At 36.2% G+C, this 25,382-nt stretch overlaps 2 protein-coding genes across 2 annotated transcripts; one reads left to right on the top strand and one right to left on the bottom strand.

Moving 5' to 3' along the window:
• Positions 1-603: 603 nt before the first annotated feature.
• On the top strand, positions 604-6,276 carry LOC145332611 (uncharacterized). The gene is made up of 18 exons (XM_080177618.1): positions 604-819; positions 999-1,040; positions 1,317-1,375; positions 1,549-1,646; positions 1,725-1,844; positions 1,924-2,056; positions 2,324-2,420; positions 2,552-2,635; positions 2,713-2,790; positions 2,929-3,000; positions 3,551-3,640; positions 3,823-3,894; positions 4,419-4,489; positions 4,840-4,921; positions 5,234-5,305; positions 5,522-5,569; positions 5,652-5,686; positions 5,772-6,276. Exons 1-18 carry the CDS (start codon positions 639-641, stop codon positions 6,177-6,179), a joined length of 1,842 nt encoding a protein of 613 aa, XP_080033744.1. The 5' UTR covers positions 604-638; the 3' UTR covers positions 6,180-6,276.
• Positions 6,277-8,449: 2,173 nt separating this feature from the next.
• Positions 8,450-25,277, bottom strand: LOC145332612 (beta-1,3-galactosyltransferase 5-like). Its single transcript, XM_080177619.1, has 13 exons — positions 25,081-25,277; positions 24,419-24,514; positions 23,546-23,605; positions 22,347-22,458; positions 21,825-21,904; positions 20,763-20,908; positions 20,291-20,377; positions 19,792-19,856; positions 18,381-18,472; positions 17,325-17,430; positions 16,300-16,376; positions 15,628-15,683; positions 8,450-9,726 (listed from the first exon to the last, which is right to left on the bottom strand). The coding sequence occupies exons 2-13, from the start codon at positions 24,441-24,443 to the stop codon at positions 9,655-9,657; spliced, it is 978 nt and encodes a 325-aa protein (XP_080033745.1). The 5' UTR covers positions 24,444-24,514; positions 25,081-25,277; the 3' UTR covers positions 8,450-9,654.
• Positions 25,278-25,382: the final 105 nt, after the last annotated feature.

Raw genomic sequence — 25,382 nt, 5'->3', positions numbered from 1 at the left:
AATAAAAAATAGACTTAGATGTTCTTGTACCATAATGTATAAATATATTGATTTATGAGCCTTAATTTATGAAATTAAAACATAATTGCTGCAAATTAACATTTATTACCCATAAAATAATTTAAATGTTTTTTTATTGTTGAAGATAAAGTTAAAACAGTTCTCATTATTCTGTGATATAGAAAAGATGTTATGGAGTTTTATATTATTTATTTTTGCAGTTTTATTTCCATCCTCACATATTCTAAAAGTTAACCATATTCTTCTTTGATGATGAATGTGAATTTTGTAAATACAATATTTATTTGAAATTCAATTTTATGACAAACTTAACACAAGAAACATAAATTTATCTTTTAATTTATGAATTTGTATTATTTTGTTTCAAATTTGCTTTTATACATTTTAAGCTTTCAATTGTGTTTTTTTTTTGTTTGTCTTTTTGGCTTGTACAACATTTATACTACTCTTCTAAATGTCCCAAAACCTGTCTTTAAATATTAAGGATTGATTGGTTCAATTTTATGAGAAAGACTTTCATAAATGCTAAAATCCTATTACCTTAGTATATACGATGATCATGATAAAATTTTAAGTATTGTAGGGCAATAAATGGGGTTTTGTTTCAGAATCTTAGGATGGAGTTTGGTTGTTCAAACAGGTTCAACCTGTTTCTTACTTTTCTTCTCATCTTTGCTTGTCATAGCAGAGCTGAGGATGACTTGTTAGCTGAGGGATCTGGTGAAGTACTTCCCCAAGACAACTATGATTCCCACAGATTTGGGATGTCTAAGAATATCCTCAAAGTGGAAGAAGAAAGTAAATAACAAATCTTATATACTTAAATTTATATTTCTTTTTATATTAGCTACATAAAATTAATACGTAATTACTAATTTCCTAAACTGAAGCACACGCTGTCATCTGCTACATGCTTTAGATTTCTTAGTTATATCTTGATATTATTATATCTACTAAAAGATGATTATTGTTTCTAGTTGATTGCTATGCTGGCAAGAGTGTTAGTGTTACTCCCTCAGGTAAGTTTTATTAGTAGCACATCTATTTTTTAAATTGTTTTGTTACTCTATTCTTGTCTCAGTCCCATAACATTATGCGGAAATATCAATTTATCAGCTGTTAGTTCTATTTTCTTACAGATTTCACTCTCTAATAGGTATGTGTGATATGATACTGGGGTTGACAATAACTTTTCTCTTTAAGTCTCTATACTGTTATACTGATATAGAATAGAATTGATTAAACAGCATATCTAGTCTTCTTATGTTTATATTGTCACACATATTATTTTTTAGAAACAAACTCTTTGACCCCTGGTGGTGTATTGGCCTTTAAGGTGGACAAACCTATTGAGGTAAGCTTCTAATTGTTATATTCAATCAATAGAAAATCCTACTTATACCCTCAAAATAAGTTTTTTATTCAATCTAATCTTGTATAATTTCAACATATTTGGTACTTTAAAGTCCAATTATTGTGGTTCAAGTCAGTTAGGTGCACAATGCCTTAAATTATAATTTTGTTTAGGCTTACAAATTTACAATAATTGATATCTGTCCACCAAATGCTCCAAAAGACGGTACAGGAATTAGAAAATGTTTCATGTTTTCTGATCCAGCAACCAAGTAATTTTTGCATTCTTTGATAATGATAAATTTAAATTTTTCATCTGTTGAATCAGATATTTCAAATGCATGTTTTAGATGTCAAAACGAGTATGAAGATTATCTGGAAGATACAGATACTTTTAGAAGAAATATGACATGCAAATTAAATGGAAATAGTTATGATTTAACTGTAAAAAACATTACACAAAAAGACAGGTAGGTAAAATAAATTTATTATAATACAATATAGTTTATATGATGAAATAAGATTTTTTTAAAAATATCTTGATTTTAGTGGCATATTTGCAGTTCTGTTGAAGATTGATAGTAGTAATTCAAATGTAGTAGTTAGATGCCAAGCTGAAAATACACCCTTTGATACTGTTGTTTCTAAAGCACCTGAATCTATAACTTTAGAAGGTTTAGAGGTAAAAATGTTTGAAAAATGTTTAATGTTAAAATGTACCATTTTGGGGCATAATATTTTTTATAAACTGGTTAATTCTTTTCTTCACCTTTCATAAATTTGTATTTGTTTTAGAATTCAAAATTGTTAATTCACGTTGAAAAATCTTTGTTTTTTTATGACTATTATTGAGATAAAATTAACTTAAATCTTCAAGGGTTTCATTGATAATTAAGAAATAATTCAATTCTTCAAACTTGTAAATTGATTTAATGGTTTCTTAATTAAGAATCCAATGACAACTGCACAAGCTGAAAGAGAGGTTCAGTGTGTTGCTAACAAGGTCAGACCTCCTCCAGTAAAAGAGGACTTTGAGTGGTCAATAGGTAGGATTAAAAATAAATTCTTAGAATAAGATCATACCTTGAATTTAAACCATTGTAAATGACATACAGCTTTATATATTAATTGTAAAAGCTATTTATCTAGTTATATTTTATTCAAACTATTATTATAGAGGATTGGTACGGTAGCATAAATGAAGTGCTTATTAATGATCAAGATCCAGTTTCAACCAATGACACTGTTGATGAATCTATAGGTAATAGTTAAATATTATTATCAAATATGTTTGATTTTAAAATATTTTGATTGAATTAAATTTTACTTTATTTTCAGGTTTGACCCAGACAACAACCCATACTATCAAGTTAAAATTTGATAGAGATCTGGATGGCAAAACTGTCAAATGCAAAGGAAAGTTTATGTTTAATATTCCATTATTTTCCAAAATTTTATCATTTACTAATTGGTCTTAGCAATTTTTGTTGTTTAAAATTTTGACATGAAAAGTAATGACAAAGAAATGTATTTTAACATGAATATGATATATAGTGAATCATGTTGGATGGACTAATCAAGGTGGGGAGAGGAATGATACTGCTTATGGGGAAGTTGAAGTTCAAGGTAAGTTAAATAGAAAGTATACAATTAGTAGAATAATTAGAATTTATTGATAATTTGACAAGGACAAATAGTATGATTTTTATTTTCAGGACCTCCAGTTCCATCAGATGGAATTGTTTACGGAGGAAATAGTGATCAAACATTCTTTCTTTTTTGATGATTATCTGAAATAATCAAAAAATAATTTGTAATTTGTGGCTACAAGCAACCAACAATTAGGGCACAAAATCAAAAAAATAACTTTAAAAAACTGTGGCAAAATATCCCAATAATAAAACTAAAAGGAAATATATATTTTTAAGCCAATTTTGATTCCAGGTATGATCCTACAGGTTCTATTCCTTGAAAACTGTAATCGACTGAGGGAGAAAGCATACAGATTTGAATTCCAATCTTATGTTTAAATCATATGTTTTCCACGTCAAATAAAAATTTTGTTAAATTCTACAGCCAAATTAGGTCTTAGAAATGATCCCATCCATAGATCTTTAAGGGCTAAAATTCAAGAAATAAATTTTCATTTAAGGCTTATCCACTTCCTTTTGTTCAGGTACTCCAGACTGTACCCCACCAACTGATGCAACATGTGAGACTGGGATTCATGGCTTTGCTGACTTTGTTATAGCTAACTATTATCCATGTAAATATCATATTTATATTTACAGTCACAAATACATATAAACTAAGGTTTTATCAATTTGGTTATTTTCAATTTTTGTAAAAAGTCTGTCTAAGAATATTTGAAAAATTATAATAAATTAGGTTTTAAATTTTTTTTTTTTCAGCCCCTAATCACAAATCTACTTATTTTTTGTTATTAAGGTGATTGCCATAAAGCATATTACTGTGACGAAAACAAAATTCATGTCCACCAATGTTCAAATCCAGAAAATGGTAAATTTTCTTTTATTCTAAAAATCTGTTAGTTTTCAAGAAAGTATTAGAAAAAATTCTATATCAAATCAATCATATTAAAAGCATTGAACAATCAACCATATTTTTTTGTTCCTAAACCTTTTAAATGGTAATTCATTAACCTGAATCTTAATGTATTCCTTTCTTGACTCTAACCGCATTTTCTGATCCTACTACTCTCTAAGAATCAAATGCAATTCCTCCAAATGGTGTTGATATTTACAGAGGTCTTTTAACCCAGGGATCAAAAAGGATAAGACAATGGCTGATAAATTTATTTACATCCCCAATGATGACACACAAAATTACCCGTTCTGTACATTAAAATTAGTGTTTGAAACGTTTGATCTTATTAAACAAGCCAATCAAAATTCAATAAAAGTCCTCAAAGTTTTAAGCCAACGAAGAAAAAAATTATTACAAAACTTTGAGGACTCGTGTACTGGACAGCCCATCATAACCCCTCTCTCTCTGCTTATAACATGTCCTACTGTATATTTAAGTTTATCTTCGAGATGGAAGTTGTGTGGAACCTGATATTCTACCAACTGAACTTTATGATTCTTTGTGCACGGTAAGTATGAAGATTAAATCAACCAGAGGCTGCTATTCAGCCAATTAATTCCATTTGAAATTGCCGAAAATTAAATATTTTGTTTGAGTTAAGTTGGAGTAAAACTTGTTTTTGGTGTAACTGCAATGGAAGTGGGTAAGAAGGGAAATTTTCACGTAGAATTGTTTGTATGAATTGCATTCCTTTTTCCCTGATATCAACATTTGATATAATGAATTTATATCCGCTAGTAATTTTTTTCAAATCTTGCTTCATAATGTATGGCTTGACTACTGAAATTGGCAATCTGTAAAATTTACAATCAATATGTTAACAACAATAAAGAGAGATAGAAGGATAAATGATTTTAGGTTCCCCCAGATTGTGTAGAACCATCAGATACAGACTGCAAAGATTACACTGATGGAAGTTCTGGAAAATTTACAAATCCATGTAAGATGGTTGTTTTGATGATTAACACATGCTTTAACACAAATCGCCCTAATATTTTTAAATTGAAGGGGTAGTTTTTCATATTCCTATGTGGTGCTCAAACCTGTTGTGCTACCCAACACTTAATATTATTTTATATTAAAATATTCATTTCATAATATAAAATATAAGATATGAAAGATACATTTTTTTTCATTTTAATGCCATCTAAACTCCCCTTCAGAGATAATGTTGAATGCAGATTTTAAACAACTCATAAGTTATACAGTATTAAGTAAACAAAATAGAAATTTTTAAAATCTTTTTGTGAAGGTAATTGCAACAAAGGTTATAAGTGTAACTGGGGAAATATTGACCACCTCGATTGTCCCTCTGCTGGCTTAGGTAAGGTTATTATTTTGAAAATAAAATAATTACAAGCATTTATTCTGAATGTAAACTTAAAGACTGCCATAAATACTTATCTTTTAGATGCCTACAAAGGGGATCAAACATGTACCATTTCTTGCTTTTTTTTTGTAAGTCTTGTGGATTAGAATAGTGGTTGTCTATGTAAAATTTACTTTTGAAATTCATTAATAAAAAGTTTAAAAATTTCAGTGTTTGTTCCAGGAGCGCGTATTCCAGAACAATTCCCCTTAGAAAGATGTATGTACAATTTTGGAATATTTATTAAACTTTAATATAATACAATTATTTAAAAATCATAATTACAATCTAATTTTTTTAGCATGTGTAAGTGATGCAGCAACATTTATGTGTTATGTAAGTTTTTATGTTTTAAAGTTTAATAGACAAATTTTTATGTAGGTTCATATTCACAGGAAAAAAAAACTCTATGATATTGCAGGATAATCAATTTACCTCTACCTCAACTACTTCAATATCTACAACAACAACTTCAACAACTACTACATCAACCACAACTTCAACAACTACTTCAACATCTACAACAACCACAACAACAACAACTACTACATCAACTACAACTTCAACAACTACTACATCAACAACTACTTCAACAACCACAACAACTACTACAACAACTTCAACAACTACCACTACTACAACATCCACAACAACTACTACTTCAACAACTACAACTAACACTACTACAACAACAACTACAACAACCACAACAACAACATTACTCCCAACTTCTACTACAATTTCTACAACAAGTTCTTCCATGCCAGAGTGTAGAAAAGAGGGTTTATTATATTATTTACAGATATTTTTCTTTGCTATAATAATATAAATATCTTAATATTATTTTTTTAGGCACTCAAATTGAAGACAAAAGAAAAAATATAAGAAATGTTTTTATTTGTAAAGTTAATAAATTTGTTGAAATATTTTTAGCTTTTGACTTTTATTACCATCTTATAAGTGAATTCTTACAAGTTTTTTTGTCTATAAATTAAGATTTGATGACTACTGAACCGATTGGGTTCTCCATTCCAGAGAAGAGTCACATAGTTAAATCTTTGAATGGTTTTAGACTATTTATTTTTTTAGGTTTAAGTCATGAGTTGGTTTTATGCTATTATTATCATTTTTGTTTTTGGATTCACTTGTAAAGAAATAAAGAATAAAATCAATTTCTATATCTGCATAATTAAAGAAGCTTTTAATGTTTAAATAAAAATATTCACCTTGTTTTTTAATACACAAGCAAGAATAAAAATTTAGATCAATCTCAGCCCAATGTTCAAAGTTAAGTAAATCCTGAATTCTTTCAATGTCACTGTGGGCTAGAATTGAATCAAGACAAAAGTAAGTGCCGAGCCCTGGGACCTATGTATGGTGAAAATAGACATAAAACCATGATGATTCTAGGTAAAACCAAAATATTTCAGCGGGGGCTTTTTGAGAAAATTAGATTTGAAAATTTCAAGTTCAATTTTCACCACCTAGGAGTTGCCGCATAATCATGACAAGAAAAGCAAATATTATTTATTTTAAATTTTAAACGCTTTTATAAAGTTCTTCATAAAACCACTCCTGAAGGGAGTTAATAAATGGTCATTTTTATCACTTGCTTTGCAAAGGTCACGAAAATTCAGCCTAAAATAAATCATATATATAGAGGTTTTAAGAAGGACTTCATAAAAGCAAAGTTGTTCATTATTTAAAATAGATAATATTTGCTTTTCTTGTCATTATTATGCGGCAACTTCTAGGGGGTGATATTGAACTTGAAATTTTTAAATCTAATTTTATCAAAAAGCCCCCGCTGAAATATTTTGGTTTTACCTGGAATCATCATGGTTATATGTCTATTTTCACCATACATAGGTCCCAGGGCTCGGCACTTACTTTTGTCTTGATTCAATGCTGTGAGTATTGGTGCAAAAAATGGGGACAAATTTCAAATTGTTTTGGCGTGTGACGTCATAACCCCATCTCTTTTCTAGGGAATTTCTTTCCTCCTTCCCTTTTCTTTCCCCTCAATTGTGACGTAAATAATCAGCCCCGTCAAATCAGTTTAAAATTTGTCCCCATTTTTTGCACCAATACTCACAGCATCTTGATTCAATTCTAGCCCACAGTGATATACATTCAATAAAAGAAAATTAGGCGGTCTTTTCAAAAACCGCGAATTTAAAGTGATGCTATGTTTTCAGTGCTAGGCTTTTACCTTACGGGGAAGCTCAACTGGGAGTCAAGAAAAAGGGAAGGGAATAAAATGCGTGCATGTAAAAACTCTCATGTGATGCTCTTGATGCCTATCTCCTATTGGACGAAGTTGACCGGGAACCTGGGAACAATGACCCTAGCACATATGGGGGAATTTCAGACCCAAGCCTTGCACATACAAAACATATAATAGATTTGCAATAATATTTACATGCTAAACATTTTTATAATTCCATGATATGATAAATTCGTGATAAAAACTTTTCTATCGCCAAGACAGGCGCAGCCGCTAGTTCAAGATAATGTAATATAACATAAACAACGGCAAATAAAGTATAAACAATCACTGACAAAGGAATGATATTCTGACAAATAACTTTAAAGGAAAATTTCCCCACAACCCCCTTCCACTTTTCCTTCCCTTCTTTCTTTCCCACCCTCTTCAGTTACATGACAAAAAAAAATATACCCCCAGATGCTTTACAAGGTTTCGTGATTTTTTGCAGAATTGTTAGTTACATAATTATTATACATAATTATTTGTATCCATTTAGGTTTTGAATTGTTTAATTTTATGCTCATTTTAACACTACTTTTGTACAGGTTGGTATTGTTGAACTTTGTACTGTTCTATTTCAAGATAGGGGTCTAAATGGATTAGCAAATTCGCACAGGGCTGTAAGAGTTTGTAAAAATTTAAATAAATAAAAGAATTTTAAAAATCGAATAAAACCATCCCATTATGATTCTTTTAATTGTTTACATGTATAAATAGAAAATTATTTGCAATTAAAAAAAACAAGAATATTCCCACTGGACAAGAAATACACAATCCTTTAAAAAATTACATTTAACAAGTCCATTAAGACGATGGAAAGTTTACAAAAGTTTTGATTTAGAATTTTTATTTTTAATTTACATACGTACATATTTATCTAAAACAATCTTTACATAATTTTATTACAAAGAAAAGTTTACTTTATACATGAAAATTACTTAAAACTGTTATGATACACAACAGTTTAAATTTAAAAACTATACATATTAAAATATTTATAAAAAATATATCACAGAGTTAGTTCAATATTTTAGCTTCATAATGAGTTGGTGTTTTTTGTTGGGCTGCTAATGTCTAAACTTCCTTAATTAATAGGAAAGGTAAACAATCAGTTTTGCTTAAATTTTGAAAATTCGTAAATATTCGCTACAATAAAAGTAATCATGAACTGATTACAAATTCCTTTTTACACTTACTTTTTTGGCACTACAGCTAACATTTGAAATTTGCGATTAAAAATTAACAAAAAACAAGATATCTTTAACATATTGAGAACAATTAAAAAATACAATACTATATTATGAAAACTGTTTACTTTAATTTTTATATCTCTTGAGAATTTATATCTTGTACAAGTGATTTCACCCCCAGCCTACAAGGCGATTTGTCCCATAGGAAAGAACATTAATTTGAATTTTCTAAATATAATGATTTGAAAATGTATAAAATATCTATTATAAAAGTCTCCATAGCTTGAAATAAGATCAATTTTATCCATTAAACGAGCATAATTGTTTTTAAAGTATTGCTGCAGCAAATCTTATAATCATTGTTTCGGAGCCGGAGCCGGGAGCAGCAACATTTTTGGTGGAGCCGGAGCCGTTCAAAACGGCTCCGGATTAGCTAAAAATGATTTTTTAAAGTAATATTATAATTTAGCAACGGTCTATTTCCATATAATAAACTGAAAAACTATTGTTACTTAACAAATAGACACACATCCTTCTACTTTTATATAGCCTTAATCAAATAAAAGCAAAATATTTTTTATTTTATTTTATCAAATTCAATAATAAAAAAAATTGATATATTAATTTTAAGGTAGGAGCCGGAGCCGCATCAAAATTATACGGCTCCGACACCCTGCTTATAATAATTTTTTTAGTCTAGGAATAGGAAAACGCTATCTCTGCTGTGCATTTAATTCAATATGACACGGAAATATTTTATTATATGGAAGCTGCGCTAATATGAATATTCAAACATAAACTTGTGTATTGTTTCGTTTCTTTCAATATTTTCACTAGATTTGTGTTCATGATTTATCCGTCAGATTTGTTTCTGAAGTGGGTTTTGCTTCTGTTTTATTTGTGCATGTTTTTCCATCCTAAAATTTTAAAATTCAATGTTTGAAATGTAATAAGTCCAATAGTTTCTATTTTATGGGGGTACAAATATCAAAAGGGGTGGTAAAATGGCGACCGTGGCTCAACACGTAGCGCATCCGCTCGTCGTCGGGAAGGTGATTGGTTCGAATCTCGGTCCGACACCGCGTCATAACTAAAAACGTTAAAAATGGTTCCCACTGCTACTATGTCAGATGCGCGACGTAAATAGTTAGGATGGGGGGAATGCCTTGACCCATAACAGGCGCAACTCGCTACAATGCACAGTTGGGACTTCTCAGACAAAGGTCGTGCATCGCAGAGAGTTGGTTGTCTGATGGGTGAATGGACGCTTTATAACGCAATCATAAGTATTGTATGTATGTTTCAAGGTGTGTGGAAAAAGGTGTAGTACCCGAAGCGACACCTAGCCCCTTAGAGTCTTAACTCTTAAAATGGCGGAAAATTTTTACCCCATCCCTTAAAGATTTTAACACCGAGATTAAAATTTACAGACACGTATGGATGCTAATAGATTCGTTCATGATCGCAGCAACAATATAACAAACGGACAAACGTGAAGGCAGACCGGCGGCCCAAGTGTGAGTCAAAGTATAGATGCCCAATTGTCAGAAGAATCACAAAAAAAAACTATCTTCTCTAAAGTAGTGTGGTATTCGGCAACCTTGAGCCATGTTCTGTGGCAACCCTGACCTTGGTTCGGAGAAGGGCCGAGGGCCCTCCCCCGAGTACCGGGGAAGGGGTCAGCCTGAACCCTCCCTATGCTTTAAAATTAATGATTTTGACAGCCTTATTATGGTTAAGCTGTATTGTTTGGTTCCCCCACCCTTTCCAGGGATGGGGGATCATTATTGCCCAATCTGATTATTGTATATGTATTTATATTGATTTTGCTTTAGGATTATTTATTCCAATCTGTGTATTTATTATTTGTTGTATATAACTTTAGTAAACCTTAGACCCTGAATAAAGTAACATCTGAATAGACTCTGTTTGTTATTTAGTGATTGCTAGAGAAGCGCAGCTTCTCTATAATATATGTGTCCACGTCTGTTCACACTGCCGTAATCATTTGAACTTGGGTATCTGCCCCTTTAACCGAGGAGGATACCACAAATTGGTGACAGCTGTGTGAGATTACGGCAAACCACAAGTGTAGAGCAGACGCGCAGCTGAGGCTAAGGTACTCCCAGCAGTGAAACTGGCAAAACTGACACAAGCTACCTGAATTACCCACCCTGGATAGCAAGGTCTAACTCTGTATCCGGCAGTTGTGGAAGCGAAACCAAGCGAAAGACCACGGAGAGTGGCGGAACCAGAGCTGCGGAGAGCAGCGAAATCGGACGAGAGACTGCGGAGAGCGGCGAAACTCGACGGAGAACCGCGAAGAGCGACGAAATCTAACGGAGGATTGGGCGCTCAAAGGCTGAAACAGGCCTGCGGACGGGCTGAAACAGGCCAAATAATTGCAAACGGCTGAAAACAGGCCACCATTTACTGCAAAAGATAGCAGGATCCGAACCCACGGCGCTGCAGGACGGGACATTCCCTGCCGCCACCACCCGGATTCGGACCCACGGCGCTGCAGGACGGGACATTCCCTGCCGCCGACTGGCTGAAACAAGCAAAATAGCTGCGAGCTGTGAGCGAAAATACGAGTGTAGTGTACCAAGCAGAAGAAAAACTACGTTAACTCCAAGTATCCTGAGAGGCTACAGCGCAGCCACCCATTGAGAAAGACAGATATTATACCAGATTTCCAAGTATCCTGAGAGGCTACAGCGCAGCCACCCATTGAGAAAAACAGATATTATATCAGATTTTATGGATTACCACCCTGGTGTGAAAGCTAAACAATAGATTTATGGGCAGGGCTTGGTAAATAATTGCCGTGGATTGTGATAAGCCAAAAATAGAACTTGTGATCAGCCAAAAATAGAACCTAGATGTAAGCTAACAATGCATTGGTAAACAATCGGACCCCCAAACCTGCAGCACGGCAAATACACCCCCTTATCCCAACGGAAGGGGAGGGGCCACCCATAAATTGAAGCAAATACAATTGAGGTGACATAAGATAAGCCAAGGATTAAGGGAGAAGCCCAATTACCTCACAACCCAGTCACCTCAAGCCTGCGGCACCCCCCTCCCCACCTGGGGAAGGGCGGCTTTACCCCGTCCCCTCACGCGTTCCCCCTTCTCCCCACACTCGGATAAGTCCGTCTACCGTGCGGAGACAGAGACCGGGAGAACAGAGCGCGTTTCACGGGTTGCGCAGCGGAGCTCGGAACGCAACAAAAATTCGACGGACAAAGGAGATAAAGCGGACCAATGAGAGAGCAGATTGAGGGATAGATGCGCGTTTTACCTGTGTGCGCACTCTGACGGCGCGTAGGCGCGTTGCAAGAAATGGGATTTTACGCACACACACACACAGGAAGGGAGCTACTCTATAGCATACAACAGAGATATTTTTAGAAAAAAACTTGCAAAGCTCCTCCCTCTCTATCTACAGTGTGATAAGGAAAACCAAATCAGTTCCTGACAGCAGTTCAGACCCTCAACAACTCTCTACACTTACCAGCCTACCCTAAAGCTGAGAAGCTAGTGAAAAGTACCCTAGTGTACACCTATTTTAGATCTTTGTAGTTCAAACTGCCAGATGTGAACGTTGCCATTACTCAGGCCATACGGCAGCCGAGTGCAAGGCTGACTGGGACCAGGTAGCCGGGAGGAGACGTGTAGCTGGCAAGGGCGCTCACTCAGGAAAGCCCAGCCAGGTAGCCAACATGGAAGGGAGCGCCCCCCCAGCAACACTCCAGCAAGCAGCCGCCCCCAGCGCTGTGGGCCACTCAGAAGGAATGCCGCAGTTTGGGACCATCCCAGCCAGGATCAACGTGCTGGGAGGAGCGGCTGAACCCAACCGGGTTGGCCTGGGCTTCAGCCTCAACCACATGGGACCGGAGTTCGTGCAGCCAACCAACATTGCGGAGCCAGAAGTCCTGCGGCCTCTGCCATTCGGCCTCAACATGATGGTGCCTGCCAGACCGAGTCCCCCGAAGGAGGAGGTAACCCCTGTCACCCCCAGCAAGAGCAGAGGGGCGCTACCCAGCGCCACCAGGACGGTGTACGGGGAGGCCCTGGCGGCCGCCGAGCGGGAGAGGCGAGAGGCGCTAGCCAGCGAGTCTGAGTCGATGTATGGGACGCCACCTGGGAAGGACGAGAGGTGCGGTCCCGCACCCCCAAGCTGATGTCTGGGGCGGCAACCGCCGCCGCCACCTGTGAAGACTGGGGGGTGCTATCCAGCGCCCCCACACCGGTGCCTGGGGCGACAACCGTCGCCGCCACCGAGAGACCTGGACCCCGGAACGAGCCTGCAGCCCCAGAGGGACAAGGGAAGGGCCACCTTGAGGCTAAAGGAGCCGACGCCCAGACAGGCGCCAGTCGCCTGTCAGTCCGTCATTGGGGAGGGTATCGGGACGCCCCGGGCGTCTAAAGATAACACTCAATGGAAATTTATATCTAGCCAGGAGCAGTCCAGCAGTATCCAGCCCCAGGAAGCCGTTGTGGCCAGAGCCGAGAATCCCCAGATGCGCGCGCGAGGATGGTGGCTGTCTGGCAGATTCTCCCATTGGTGGATTGTTCTGTGGGGCCTATTGCTAGCAGCTGTGTGGCCTACGACTAGCTATGTCTTAGTAGGGTGGGACTGTGCCAACCCCACCCATGTCACTGCCTTCAACAAAGAGCAGATGTGTAGCAAGGAGCCGCTACACCAGGAGGTGCCTCTGGGCCATGAGGTACATATCCTGCAGCAAGTTAAGATCCAGGAGACCACGGGGTATAGCTGTCAGCTCGCAGTGTCCCAGTGGACATTTAGGTGTGGCAGCTGTGTGGCAGCGTTGCCCAGAGTATCGGCCAGGGACGAGGATGTCCCCCTCCAGGCTCAGATACACGCGGGCTACATCGGATTTACCCTGGAAACTCGGATGCGAAGCGCAGCAGCAGAAGAGTTAGCGGCCAATTGCTGGAAGCTCCAGCAGCTAGACCCGGCCCATCCGATGCGTGTCCAGGGGAGCACGTTCTCTATTTTGAGGGGAGATGTATTGCTCCAGCTTACCTGCCAGTGTAATAAATACGTGGTAAGGGAGAGCAATGAATGTTGGGACAAGGTGCCGGTGGAGCCCACAGGATTTGTAGATGCCGAGACGAAGGTGTATAGCGGTCACGCCACCAAGATTCCCTGCTCCTCCACCTACCCCCTAACTGTGCACGCCGAGGAAGGGTGGATAGAGCTAACTCCAGCACCTAAGAAGAGGCCGCCCCCGCTGGATACACCCAAGCAACTGCTGACCGAGCCCTTGGATGACTTTAGCTCGGGAGGATTGTATTCCCAGGCCGAGCTGAATGACTGGCAGCAGCTACTATCGTTCCCGGCGTATAAGGCCGCCATGCTGACCGGCCTGTCATATGGCTCATGTGTCCAGCAAGGCAGCTGTTCAGCCACTGGAGACCATGGAATCGTATCCTATAATATTGACCGACTGGCGGAGGAAGGGGAGGAAACCCTGGATGTCTGGGCTGGGTTCAGACAGGCTATTCACGAGTGGGGAGATGGCGCAGCCATACTGTGTCTGTTGCTGTTGATTCTCAAGCTACTGGGAGACTTAACCATCATCTCCCTGGCAGCTGCACAAGGAGGTGTACGTGCCGCCCTGAACGGGATGTCACAAGTATTTCTGTATCACCCAACCTTGTATCGTAAGGCCTTGGCCAGGGCCAGGATCAGCCATGCCAAGTCCCGGGACTTTTCAGTTGACTGGGATGCCATTCCTATCGGCCGGGAAGCAGCCGAGGAAATGGTGTCCATGAAATCAGCCGATAGTGGGAATGACCGCCTAGGCAAGCCTGGGCCGCACTCTGGAAAGCCCCGCGGCCCCTCGGGAGGCCAGGCTGTCGCCCAGACAGTCAACCTGGTAGCCAGTGATCCAGCCGCTGCCACCGCCAACCAGAATGCCCCATTGCTGACCGGCCCAGCAGCGGCTGCGCCCCATGCTGGCCTGACACCCGCTGGCGCCGAGCTACGTGCCCAACAAAAGCCAGCCTCTACCTTCTACCCCACGTTGGGGGCCCATCAACTCTGAAAATCACCACTAGGATTCCATTGAATCGTTAACTCTTGTAAATAACAGTCCCATAATGGGCGGGCCGAAGGCCTCAACCACTGTTGGAAGTCTGGTGGGGAAACCCCCTCCCAGCCTTCCGAGGGGAGAGTTGTGGTATTCGGCAACCTTGAGCCATGTTCTGTGGCAACCCTGACCTTGGTTCAGAAAAGGGCCAAGGGCCCTCCCCCGAGTACCGGGGAAGGGGTCAGCCTGACCCCTCCCTATGCTTTAAAATTAATGATAGATTTTGACAGCCTTATTATGGTTAAGCTGTATTGTTTGGTTCCCCCACCCTTTCCAGGGATGGGGGATCATTATTGCCCAATCTGATTATTGTATATGTATTTATATTGATTTTGCTTTAGGATTATTTATTCCAATCTGTGTATTTATTATTTGTTGTATATAACTTTAGTAAACCTTAGACCCTGAATAAAGTAACATCTGAATAGACTCTGTTTGTTATTTAGTGATTGCTAGAGAAGCGCAGCTTCTCTATAATATATGTGTCCACGTCTGTTCACACTGCTGTAATCATTTGAACTTGGGTATCTGCCCCTTTAACCGAGGCGGATACCACAGTAGCAGCTAAGTGAATACCAAAATCCTTAGATATTATGAACAAGACATTTAATGGTAAGCCATTAATCTACACACAAAAATCGGTACATACAAACGTACTCTAATTATAGAGTAACCTCGCTACTAAAAAAAGCTTACCTCTAAAGTTTTGTAAATATTCCTCATGACGTCATAGTCAAAATCATGTACTGCAACTAAAAAGATAACAAGATTAGTTTTCTTTAAAACAGATGCCTTTTTCAACAGAGCTGGATCTTTAAATCATTTTAGTGGGGAGTCAGATCGGAGTGAGCCAACTTTCCACCAATGAGAGCACAGCATTTTATGAAATGCTGCGCTGTGATTGGCTGAAATTCGGCGCACCCTGATCTGACTCACCACTAAAATGATTTAAAGATCCAGCTCTGTTCTTTCTTGTAAAGCAGAGACTGGACGGGCTTTCCCTAGTTAAAGCATTGATTACTTTAGAAACGGCGCTTTCACAAAAAGTACCTTTGATAAGCATTAATAATCAAATTTAGAACCTCTCATTTTATTCCCATTAAATTTAAGTAAGAATACTTTTGATTATCCTCCTTAAACCTTTGGAACCTTTATCCCCCTAAAAAAGCTTACATTATTTCTTAAAAATTAAAAGACAGGGGTATTTGTTTCATTGTTACTTCATTTCAGGTTTGGTTAGGTTTTATTGGATGATAGGTAGCCCCACAGGGTTAGGATGCCGTCGGTGTAGACCCCAAAGTTTATATACCCCGTAGGGTTTATCAGTGTTCAACAGATATAGGATAAAAAAAACTATAGATGGCAAACCTGCGTTATTAAGCTGACAAGTTTTGGTACCTCCAACTTTCACAGGTCCTCTCCAAAATCCTTTATGGTGATTCAACCTGTATATATAATATAGTGTATTTAGTTTCTTTGTTTATAACTATGACAGATGTTAGTGTTCATCTAGCTCTCTGTGTTTTGTGTCCATATAGATCTGTTAAACGACTAAATCGACCAGAACTTTAAGATAAGCTTTACATGTAAATCTCATCCACAATATATTGGACAAACAGGACGAAAAGCAGTGGATAGATTTAGAGAACACAAAAATTCAATTGAACCAAATTCTGTAAAAACTGTAGGACAACATTTTTCACAAAATGGCCACAACCCTTGCCATTTACAATTTGTTCCTTTTGAGCAACTTAAAAGTAATAATCCTTGGATAAGATTAGCACGAGAAAAATTTTATATTAGAAAATTTGAACCATTGTTAAATCGTAGAACTTGATTCAAAAATACTTTTACAAAATTAAAAAAAGTTGAAAAAAAATTTTCGAAGAGGATAACGCCGCGATTGATAATGAAGATTTTTTCTTATATATTTCGTTATGAAGCAGCAGTAGTTATTAATTTATAAATGTTTTGGTTGAGATAGATTTATAACTGTTAAAAAAGCTTTACATTGGTCCATGAAATATTACTGGCTATAAAGGAAGGGGGGAAAGTGAGAGTGCGGGAAGATGACCCATCACTTACACCTGACTATTTCTTATTCAAAAAAATGTATTTTTATTACTATGCAGCCAAATCCCTCTTAAACTATTAACAAGCCAATAGCCAATGAAAAAATATTTGATAATTTATGTAAAATCACGAAACCACTAGCAAAAATAATTATTTACGTCTTTAAGACATGACTGATTAACCGACAAACCAAGAAAATTATTCACTGGATACTTATTGAAGCAGGGAATCTTAGCAGCCGAGAAAATTACATTTCCCCAATAGCGTTACGGACAGACATTGTGAATTATAGAGTAGCTACGCTACACAACAACACTTACGTTAGTCTCAACCGTTTAGATCCACAGATTCCCGAAACAAAAACATCTTCCCCTGGTATATAGTCGGTATGGCTCACACAATAAAACAACGGCTTGATCAGACTTCCTAGTAATAAAAATTTATGGCTATGTCACTTAATTTCATTTGGCTATCTTTTACCCCCCCCCCCCCAAAAAAAAAAAAATACCAAATTTGCCATAATATTTATAGTAAAGTAACCTCTAAAAACTATATATCCAAGAAAACAAAATTAGTGGTTTTTTTTGTATTAATGGATTTCTCAACTGAAAATCAACTGCTATAGCTACAGAGCGATGCCCGGCGTTCACAGAAAATCCCCGCCCCCTTACTTTATGAATTAAGTAAAAAAATAAAGTGTGTGTGTGTGGGGGGGGGGGGGGTGTTTCTTTATGCCTAATCGCTGTTTGGGCCCAAACTATTTGGGGCTTTCCTGTAACAAATATAACCAGGGAGTAAGGGGACAATGGATCGAGTATTCAATTTTTAGGAGTCTCAGACTTTGGGTACTGGCTTAAAGGGAATGTGCACGAATACAGCAGATTTTGACTGACTTTGGGTACTTGCGCATCAATGCCCCGCTAACTAGCTGAGCTAGTTTTGAATATGCAGACAGAAAAATTTGTCCTAAGATGACTGGTTTTAACAAATATTTTTTCCCAAGAAAATGTCATTTCATGTATAGAAACTCTACTGTGATATTTATGTGTCAGTTAAAAATATATGAGAAGAGTTGAGGTAGTTCTAAACAAGATTTTTCTAGTGATTAATTACAGAATGTTTACTACATTGTGATGTATTGATAATTAAATTTTCAAGTAAATGATTTTTTTCTTAGAACTAATTTTGTTTTAAATTAGGTTACCATGATCCCTTTACAAATTTGGTAATATTTTCTTGAATAATCTGGTTTTTATTGCTTTTCAGCGAACTCTCTTAAATTGAATTAATTTCCCATTGTCCCCTCCCTTACTCCCTGAATATAACCCTAAGCATTTTGGGGGAAACCGCACAAAAGAGCTTAATTTTGTTTATACCTGAAAATACGTAGGCCATTCCACGCAGAAAGTAAGGCAGTTTCTTCTCTTTGTAATATTCTTTGGGCAGGTAATACTTGGAATTCTTATTCCTAAACAAAATGATTACTTTTCCTAGTCCCCAAAAGTCCGACACACATATATCTTACTACTTTAGCAGATATAAATCTAAGGAATGGATAGAACGACTAAAAATTATTTTTCAGTATGGATATGAAACCGATTAATATCCGCTGGATTATAACCGATTCTAAGCCATACTGAAAAATCATATATCATTTACTAAGTATATTTGCGATAACTTTTAATTAATAGATTCTTCCAATTTTTAACATTTACAAAAGGGCCTGCTTTATTGCTTCAAGATCCATGACAGATCTATATAGGAAATAAATGTCTATAAATGAGCTCAAATTTTCCAAGGAATGATCGTTTAAAACTCATAGTGCTCCCATAATCCATAATAAACTCTCATTGCCCAGAACAATAAGACCCATTATTTACTTTATTAAAAATAAATTCATTTTCTTCATTTCATGTTGCTATTTACATGATGTATTTAATTTATAATCATAAAAAAGAAAATCAAAATTTATAATATAGTAAATTTAAGAAAACTCTGTTTTAAAAGAATTCGACTGTGGCGACACTTCCTGTGTGTTCAAATATTGAAACTAAAATTTTAATCATATTAACCCTTTGGTGATGGTAAACTGAAAAAATAAAATTGAAGAAATCTTAAAACCATTTAAATTATTAAATATTCACTACTTTCTTTTAGATAGTAATGGCGGGGGCGGAAAATTGATTTAATGAGAAATAGATAAATAGATATATACTTATAGAACACTAGCCAATAGCAAGATAGTTATATCGAGCCAACTCTAGTAAATCATATAAACTGCTTTTCGTGGATATAAAAGACACTATTATAAGATTATGTTAGCCCCGAGATGCTGAAGACACATCCAAATATTGATAAAACGACTAAAAATAATTTTTTGATACAAAATTGAAAATCGGATAAGAAATGGTTAAGAAACACAAAATACCTTTAGACAATCCCACATACATCCTAATAGTTTAGTAGCAAGAATAGTTATTCTTCGCATCGTATTATAGCAGCTTTCCGCGGATATAAAATGTACAATTATAAGATTAAAACCAGTTCTTTTAGCCCCGAGGTGCCGAAGGCACGGGCTAAGAAACTGTTTTTTTTTATGATTGTACATTTTTATATTCGTAGAAAGCTGGTATAATACGATGCTAGACATAGTTTTTTCGTATGGATGAGAACCGGTTCCTATCCACCGAATTCGAATGAATACGAGAAAGATTTTTTCTTTATATTTATTTTCTGTTTTACTTTTCACCTGTTTAAATTATCTTCATAAATGTATAAAAACCAAACCTGTTTGAATTAGCGTTTGTCCATTTGTTCCCAAAGAAAGTATACTCCAATGTTGTATTTTCACCCTAAGATATGCAAATTGAGTTTTTGTAACTGATTTATTTATTCTTGACAAGGAGGGGCTGAAGCGCGATAAAATTCAAAACACCTCTGGAATTAAATAACGTACTGGAGTTTAAGAAGGAGGGTGGAGGGAGGGTTTAATCCCCAAGATGTGGGGGTTCTGCCAAGAGTCATAGCTATGCTACATATATTAAGCTTTTATATTTTTTTTGTGGGGAGGGGGAGGTATTGATATTTTTCTGATCTATCAAAATTTTTGTACTTTTGTAATTTCTAATGTTTCTTTTCTAAGGAGTGAGGGGAAGGGGGGGATGTTGTAATACCCCCTAAAAATCTAACATTTTGTATAAATATTTATTTAATCTCTTCTACTCAGCTTTAGACGTCCTGGTTATAATTTAAAAGTCTGTTTCTCTCTTAAATGAAACTTACTTACATTTATAACTAAGTAGCTCTGGTCCATTTTAACAGAATCCAGATAGTTGAAAAGATTGTCTGTATGAACAAAAACGTTGTCATCAATCTGAAAAAATAAATTTGAGCAAAACTAATCTACAAGTACTGTGGGATTGTCAGTCTGTCTAATTGTTATTTTGATGCTTTTTCCAAAAAGTGCCTGTTGTGGAAGTCCCTATTTACATATGCCTAATACCTGTGGAGAGGCACTAACCCTGTGTGACTACCCAGTACCCAATATAACCTAACTTTACCTAATCTGACCTAAAAAATTAAGAAATAACTACCTCCCCCCCCCCCCCCAATGATAATTTTTTGCCTCCATCTATTAAGCTAATATACAAATCATTGTTAAGATATTTTAAAAAACTTTTTGAAACTGTAAGTTTAACCAATTAAAAGGTTTCGAAGTAAATGCGAGCGAGGGAATCTAATATTTGACGGTATATTACCTTCAGAACATAATCTGCGTTTGGACAGTTCTTTTCAATCCATTTCAACCCAAATGAAGTTTTGAGTGTAAGATTTAGATAAGTGTCTAAAAATCCCTCAACTATAATATCGCCATGCTGTTCATACTCTTCAATTAACTGAGTTACTAAAATAGAAAAATTAAATTAATAGTCTACATTTTGTTGATATAAGAACGGTAGCAATGTGACAAAGTAACAATCTATTAGTCTAACAAGATTGATTTAAATGAAAGCATTAATGCCTGTTTGAAAACTAGGTTATTTCTTATTCGTTTTCGTCTAGACATTATTTTCCAGTATGGCTTCGAAACCGATTTTTATTTGCTGAAAAATCATGTATAACATAATATTAATCCCAATATTTAATGCCCCGAGGGGTTAACAAAACAATAACTATATGCATAGACGTCCAAGCTTTTTTGGGGGGGGGTAAAAAATTTTAAGGGGGGGGGCAGGGGTAAGTTTAGTTTACCCCCCCAAAAAAAAAATTTCAGAGATTTTTTATTTTTTTTTTGGGGGGGGGGGGTAAATACCCCCTCCTAAATGGTTAGGGGTACCTACGGCACCCCCAGGGTAGGGGTAAATTTTAAATGGGGGGGGGGGGGTAATTGCCCCATTACCCCCCCTCGGACGTCTATGACTATATGAATAGAAATTAGTATAACAAAATTTCAAATCCGATGAAAAATAGCAAAGATCAGCTAAATTTTCTAGACTAGTCTACAAGTTAAGGTTTCATAAATACAAGATAAAATGCAAGAATCTGGCTAAAGCTAAAGATTTCAAAACTGGCAGGTCTCATTAGGTTTTGCATTTCTGGGAACCTGTATTAGTGCCTTGGGTGGTTTGAGGCTATTTTCCTGACACTTTCCTCTCTGCTAGGGGCGAAGCAAATGTTAATAGAAATAAAGGACCAAAAGAAACTTTAACTGCAAGATATTTTATAGGATTTGGCTATATCAAGTATCAAGTAAATAAGCACAATTATAACGTCTTCAGTTATAACGACATTTTGTTGATATAAGCTACTCCAAAACTTACTCATTTCTTCTTCAGCTATATAATTTCCATTTTCATCTATGGGTGGGGTGTGATGGGGTATACTCGAGTTGTCCGTGTACCTAAACAATCAATATAGTAAAGTAACTGAGTGTCTGTCAGTGTGTCTGTCTGTACCAAAAGGTCTTGCTTATAGCCTATAGGGCCCGGAAGGATTATTTTAGGGGAAAAGTACCTAACCCAGAAATAAATTACCTCCCCCACCAATTAAAAAAATATTCTTAGATATATTTCAAATTGAAGCAAAAGAATATGAATATATTTTAAAGATTAAGAATGATTTTGAATGGCTAAAGCCTTACAAAATAAAAATAGGAAATTGAAATACTAAATTCCCATTATTGGTGGAAATGTTTGAACACTGTAAAATTACACAACCCAAGCAAGATTTTAAAAAAGCCCCCCTTAGTTTTGCAGCCCCCCTCAACCCTGTGTATTACCAATATTCACAATAATACACGAGTTGACTTTTAGAGAAGTTTCGCAACTAAAGTAAAAACTTACATGCCCATAATAAATACAATTTTGACATTATCCCTCTGTTGGAACTGTTTAGCCCATGTTGACCTCACTACTTCTCTGTCGTGGAAATTTTGGGGAGCCGTCATCACTAGACCTGAAATTGAAGTGATTTAGTGATTTTACACAATACTGGTTATAGTTATTTCTCGCATCGTATTATAAACGGCTTTCCGCGGATATAGAATGTACAATTATAAGATTAAAACCAGTTTTTAGCCTCTAGGTGCCGTAGGCAAGGACTAAAAAATCTGGGTTTAATCTTATGATTGTACATTTTTATATTCGTAGAAAGCTGGATATAATACGATGCTAGACATAGTTTTTTCGTATGGATGAGAACCGGTTCCTATCCGAGAAAATTATTTCCAGTATCGCTTTGGAACCGATAAATATCCAGTGGATTAGAGCCAGTTCTCAACCATACTGAAAAATTATGTATAGCATCGTAAAACAGACAATTTCAACAAATATTAAAATAAAAATGATAAAATTAATTTTCTTAGCCATGCTTTAATATTATAATTTTTCATTTTTATCTTTTTTAGCCGGTGCCTTCGGCACCTCTGGGCTAAAAAACTGGTTTTAATCTTATAATTGTACATCCTATATCCGCGGAAAGCTGTTTATAATACGATGCAAGAAATAACTATTAGAATATTTTAAAGACCTATTATTATCCAATTATCATCTATTTATGAAAACTGCAAGTTATATCATTATCTAATTTACAAAAAAAAAGGAAAAAGTATTGCAATATAATATTAAATACATGAAAATTCAGTAATTAAATTCATTATTTCGTCCCAAAAATATTGGATATATATTTTACAGTTAAAATACAGCTTTATCATAAGTATCTTGATAGCCATTATTATTATCAAATTATTTAAAGAATAAAGGAGGGGGGGGGGGGGAGGGAGGGATATATCAGTTATTGATAGGCTCTTTTTGTGAGGGATAACAATTAATAATAATAGAAAAATTATATTTCCCGTTGATCATAAATAATTTCTTACCTGTAATAATAAAAATTTTATTACAGATTCTAATATTCTTCGTCAATGTGTCTGATTTCATTCCCTTTTTTAGTTATAATGCGGCTTGGGCAGAGATTCGAACCCATCACCCTCACAGACGGACAGCAGTGCTAGGCTAGAGATGTGTGTTAAATAATATTTTACCTACAACTCTGATACTCTGGTCTGGATCACACGCCTCTGGAGATAAAATTGAGGTGTCTTCTAAAAATCAAATAAATGTAATTGCGGCTGCGCTCCTTGCATAAAAAGGCTCTGTGTTCAAAGGGGGAGGAAGGAATAAAACCTAAATCATCTTTAAATTTGAAAATAAAAAAGCCATAATGGGGAGTATTGTAGACTGTTTACAGACTGTAGTAGAGTCTAGACTATGTAGAGACTGTAGAGTCTAAACTACGAGGAGCCTCTAAAGTTTAGTCTGCATAGAGACTGCAAAGTCTGGAATGCGTAGTTACTGTAGATTTTGATTGCGTAGAGACTGTGGGGTAGATACGACACAGAGATATAATGGAGGCTATAGAAACTAGGCTGTGTAGAAACTTTCCAGTCTAGACTACATGTGGACTATAGATTGCAAAGATATTGTACAGTCTATACTATGTAGAATAGATAGTCTAGACTGTACAGATTCTGTGAAGTCTAGACTACTTGTCATCTATTAATACTAAACCCTGTTGAGACGGTAGATTCTAGACTATGTAGAGACTAAAGTCCAGATTGCGTTGAGACTAAAGTCTAGACTGCGCAGAGACTAAAGTCTAGACTGTATAGACACTGTAGGGCATAAAACTACGTCTAGACTGCGTAGAGACTAAAGTCTAGACTGTGTAGACACTGTAGGGCATAAACTACGTAGAGTATAGACGGAACATTCTAGAATGCGCAAATATAATGCGAAGATACTGTAGAGTTTGAACTATTTGGCAACTGTTGAGTCTAGATATTTCAGAATCTAGACTGCGTAGACACACGATGTAGAAGTGACGGACAGACTAACGTACACATGCTTGTCCTTACCTCCAGGAAGAAGAAAATGCGACATATTTCTACTTTTCAGCCAAGAAAACGTATTTTTCGGCTGAGGAAGCTTTTTTGATTTCTCTTTTGATTTGCCTGAATACGATAACCAACCATAGATGAAAGGTTCGTAACATACTCATGTAGTTGTTGGCCCTTTAGGGATGACATAACCGTGTAAATCAACCCACAGAGAGGGGACAATGGTCTGTTTATTACACTAGTCCCCAACGTTTTAAAATAACGTTTTCTTATTCATTGGCTTAACAACTTTGGGGGCTTATACTGAATTTTTATTGGTTGGCTTATTAAGTTAAATAATTAAACGTTTCAACCATTAATTGTAATCTAAAGAAGGGGTAATTTAGTGTGTCAGCATTGGGGATGCATATCAATTTATCGGTCATTGTCTTCTCCCTTTAGAACCCTGAAATCAAACAACTAACCTACCTTCTCCTCAAATCTGATTATCAAAGGCAGAATTAGTGGAAAGGGTAGGAGGGAAGAAAGAGGAAGGGGGGGGGGGGTTGCGTTTGTAAAAATTTCTAGATCATTCACCCATCCCCTGCAAACACACAAACATTCAGCTACTTTGGTATTTGATTGGATAGTTTTTGAAAACAAAACAAGCTATTTTACTTAGTTAATTATCTATGTTTTGCCTGACGATTTTTTTGGTTCATTTGTAGGTTTGCTACTAGCTGACTTAGAGGATTTGTCGCCAGCAGGTTTTGTTGGCTCGCTATATGATTGGCTATTTATTGGTTGGCTACTGGATGCTTCGGGCGCAACCGTTTCAGATTCAATCTTTACATCCTTCTATTATTTTATGTTATTTTTACTTGGTTCGTCGTAGCCCCTAAATTGCCAAAATACAGAGTGTTTTTTTTAAATGGGGAAAATGTATTGATAATTCAATCCACTTAACATTGACACTAATCAATCATCAATATCTTGTTTATTC

This window comes from Acartia tonsa, chromosome 11 (genome assembly GCF_053477335.1).
Source record: "Acartia tonsa isolate MP-2025a chromosome 11, ASM5347733v1, whole genome shotgun sequence".
Taxonomy (NCBI): Eukaryota; Metazoa; Arthropoda; class Copepoda; order Calanoida; family Acartiidae; genus Acartia; species Acartia tonsa.
This window is presented reverse-complemented; position numbering and strand designations above follow the sequence as displayed.

Bases quoted from the DNA above. Each gene is read 5' to 3' on its own strand.
- LOC145332611 (XM_080177618.1), top strand. From the start codon at position 639: ATGGAGTTTGGTTGTTCAAACAGGTTCAACCTGTTTCTTACTTTTCTT. The intron at 1,845-1,923 runs GTAGGTAAAATA...TCTTGATTTTAG, and splicing joins AACATTACACAAAAAGACAG to TGGCATATTTGCAGTTCTGT. The intron at 5,570-5,651 runs GTATGTACAATT...TAATTTTTTTAG, and splicing joins ACAATTCCCCTTAGAAAGAT to CATGTGTAAGTGATGCAGCA.
- LOC145332612 (XM_080177619.1), bottom strand. From the start codon at position 24,443: ATGTCGCATTTTCTTCTTCCTGGAG. The intron at 22,459-23,545 runs GTAAAATATTAT...CTTCAATTTCAG, and splicing joins CCAGAGTATCAGAGTTGTAG to GTCTAGTGATGACGGCTCCC. The intron at 20,378-20,762 runs GTAATATACCGT...TTATTTTTTCAG, and splicing joins ACGCAGATTATGTTCTGAAG to ATTGATGACAACGTTTTTGT.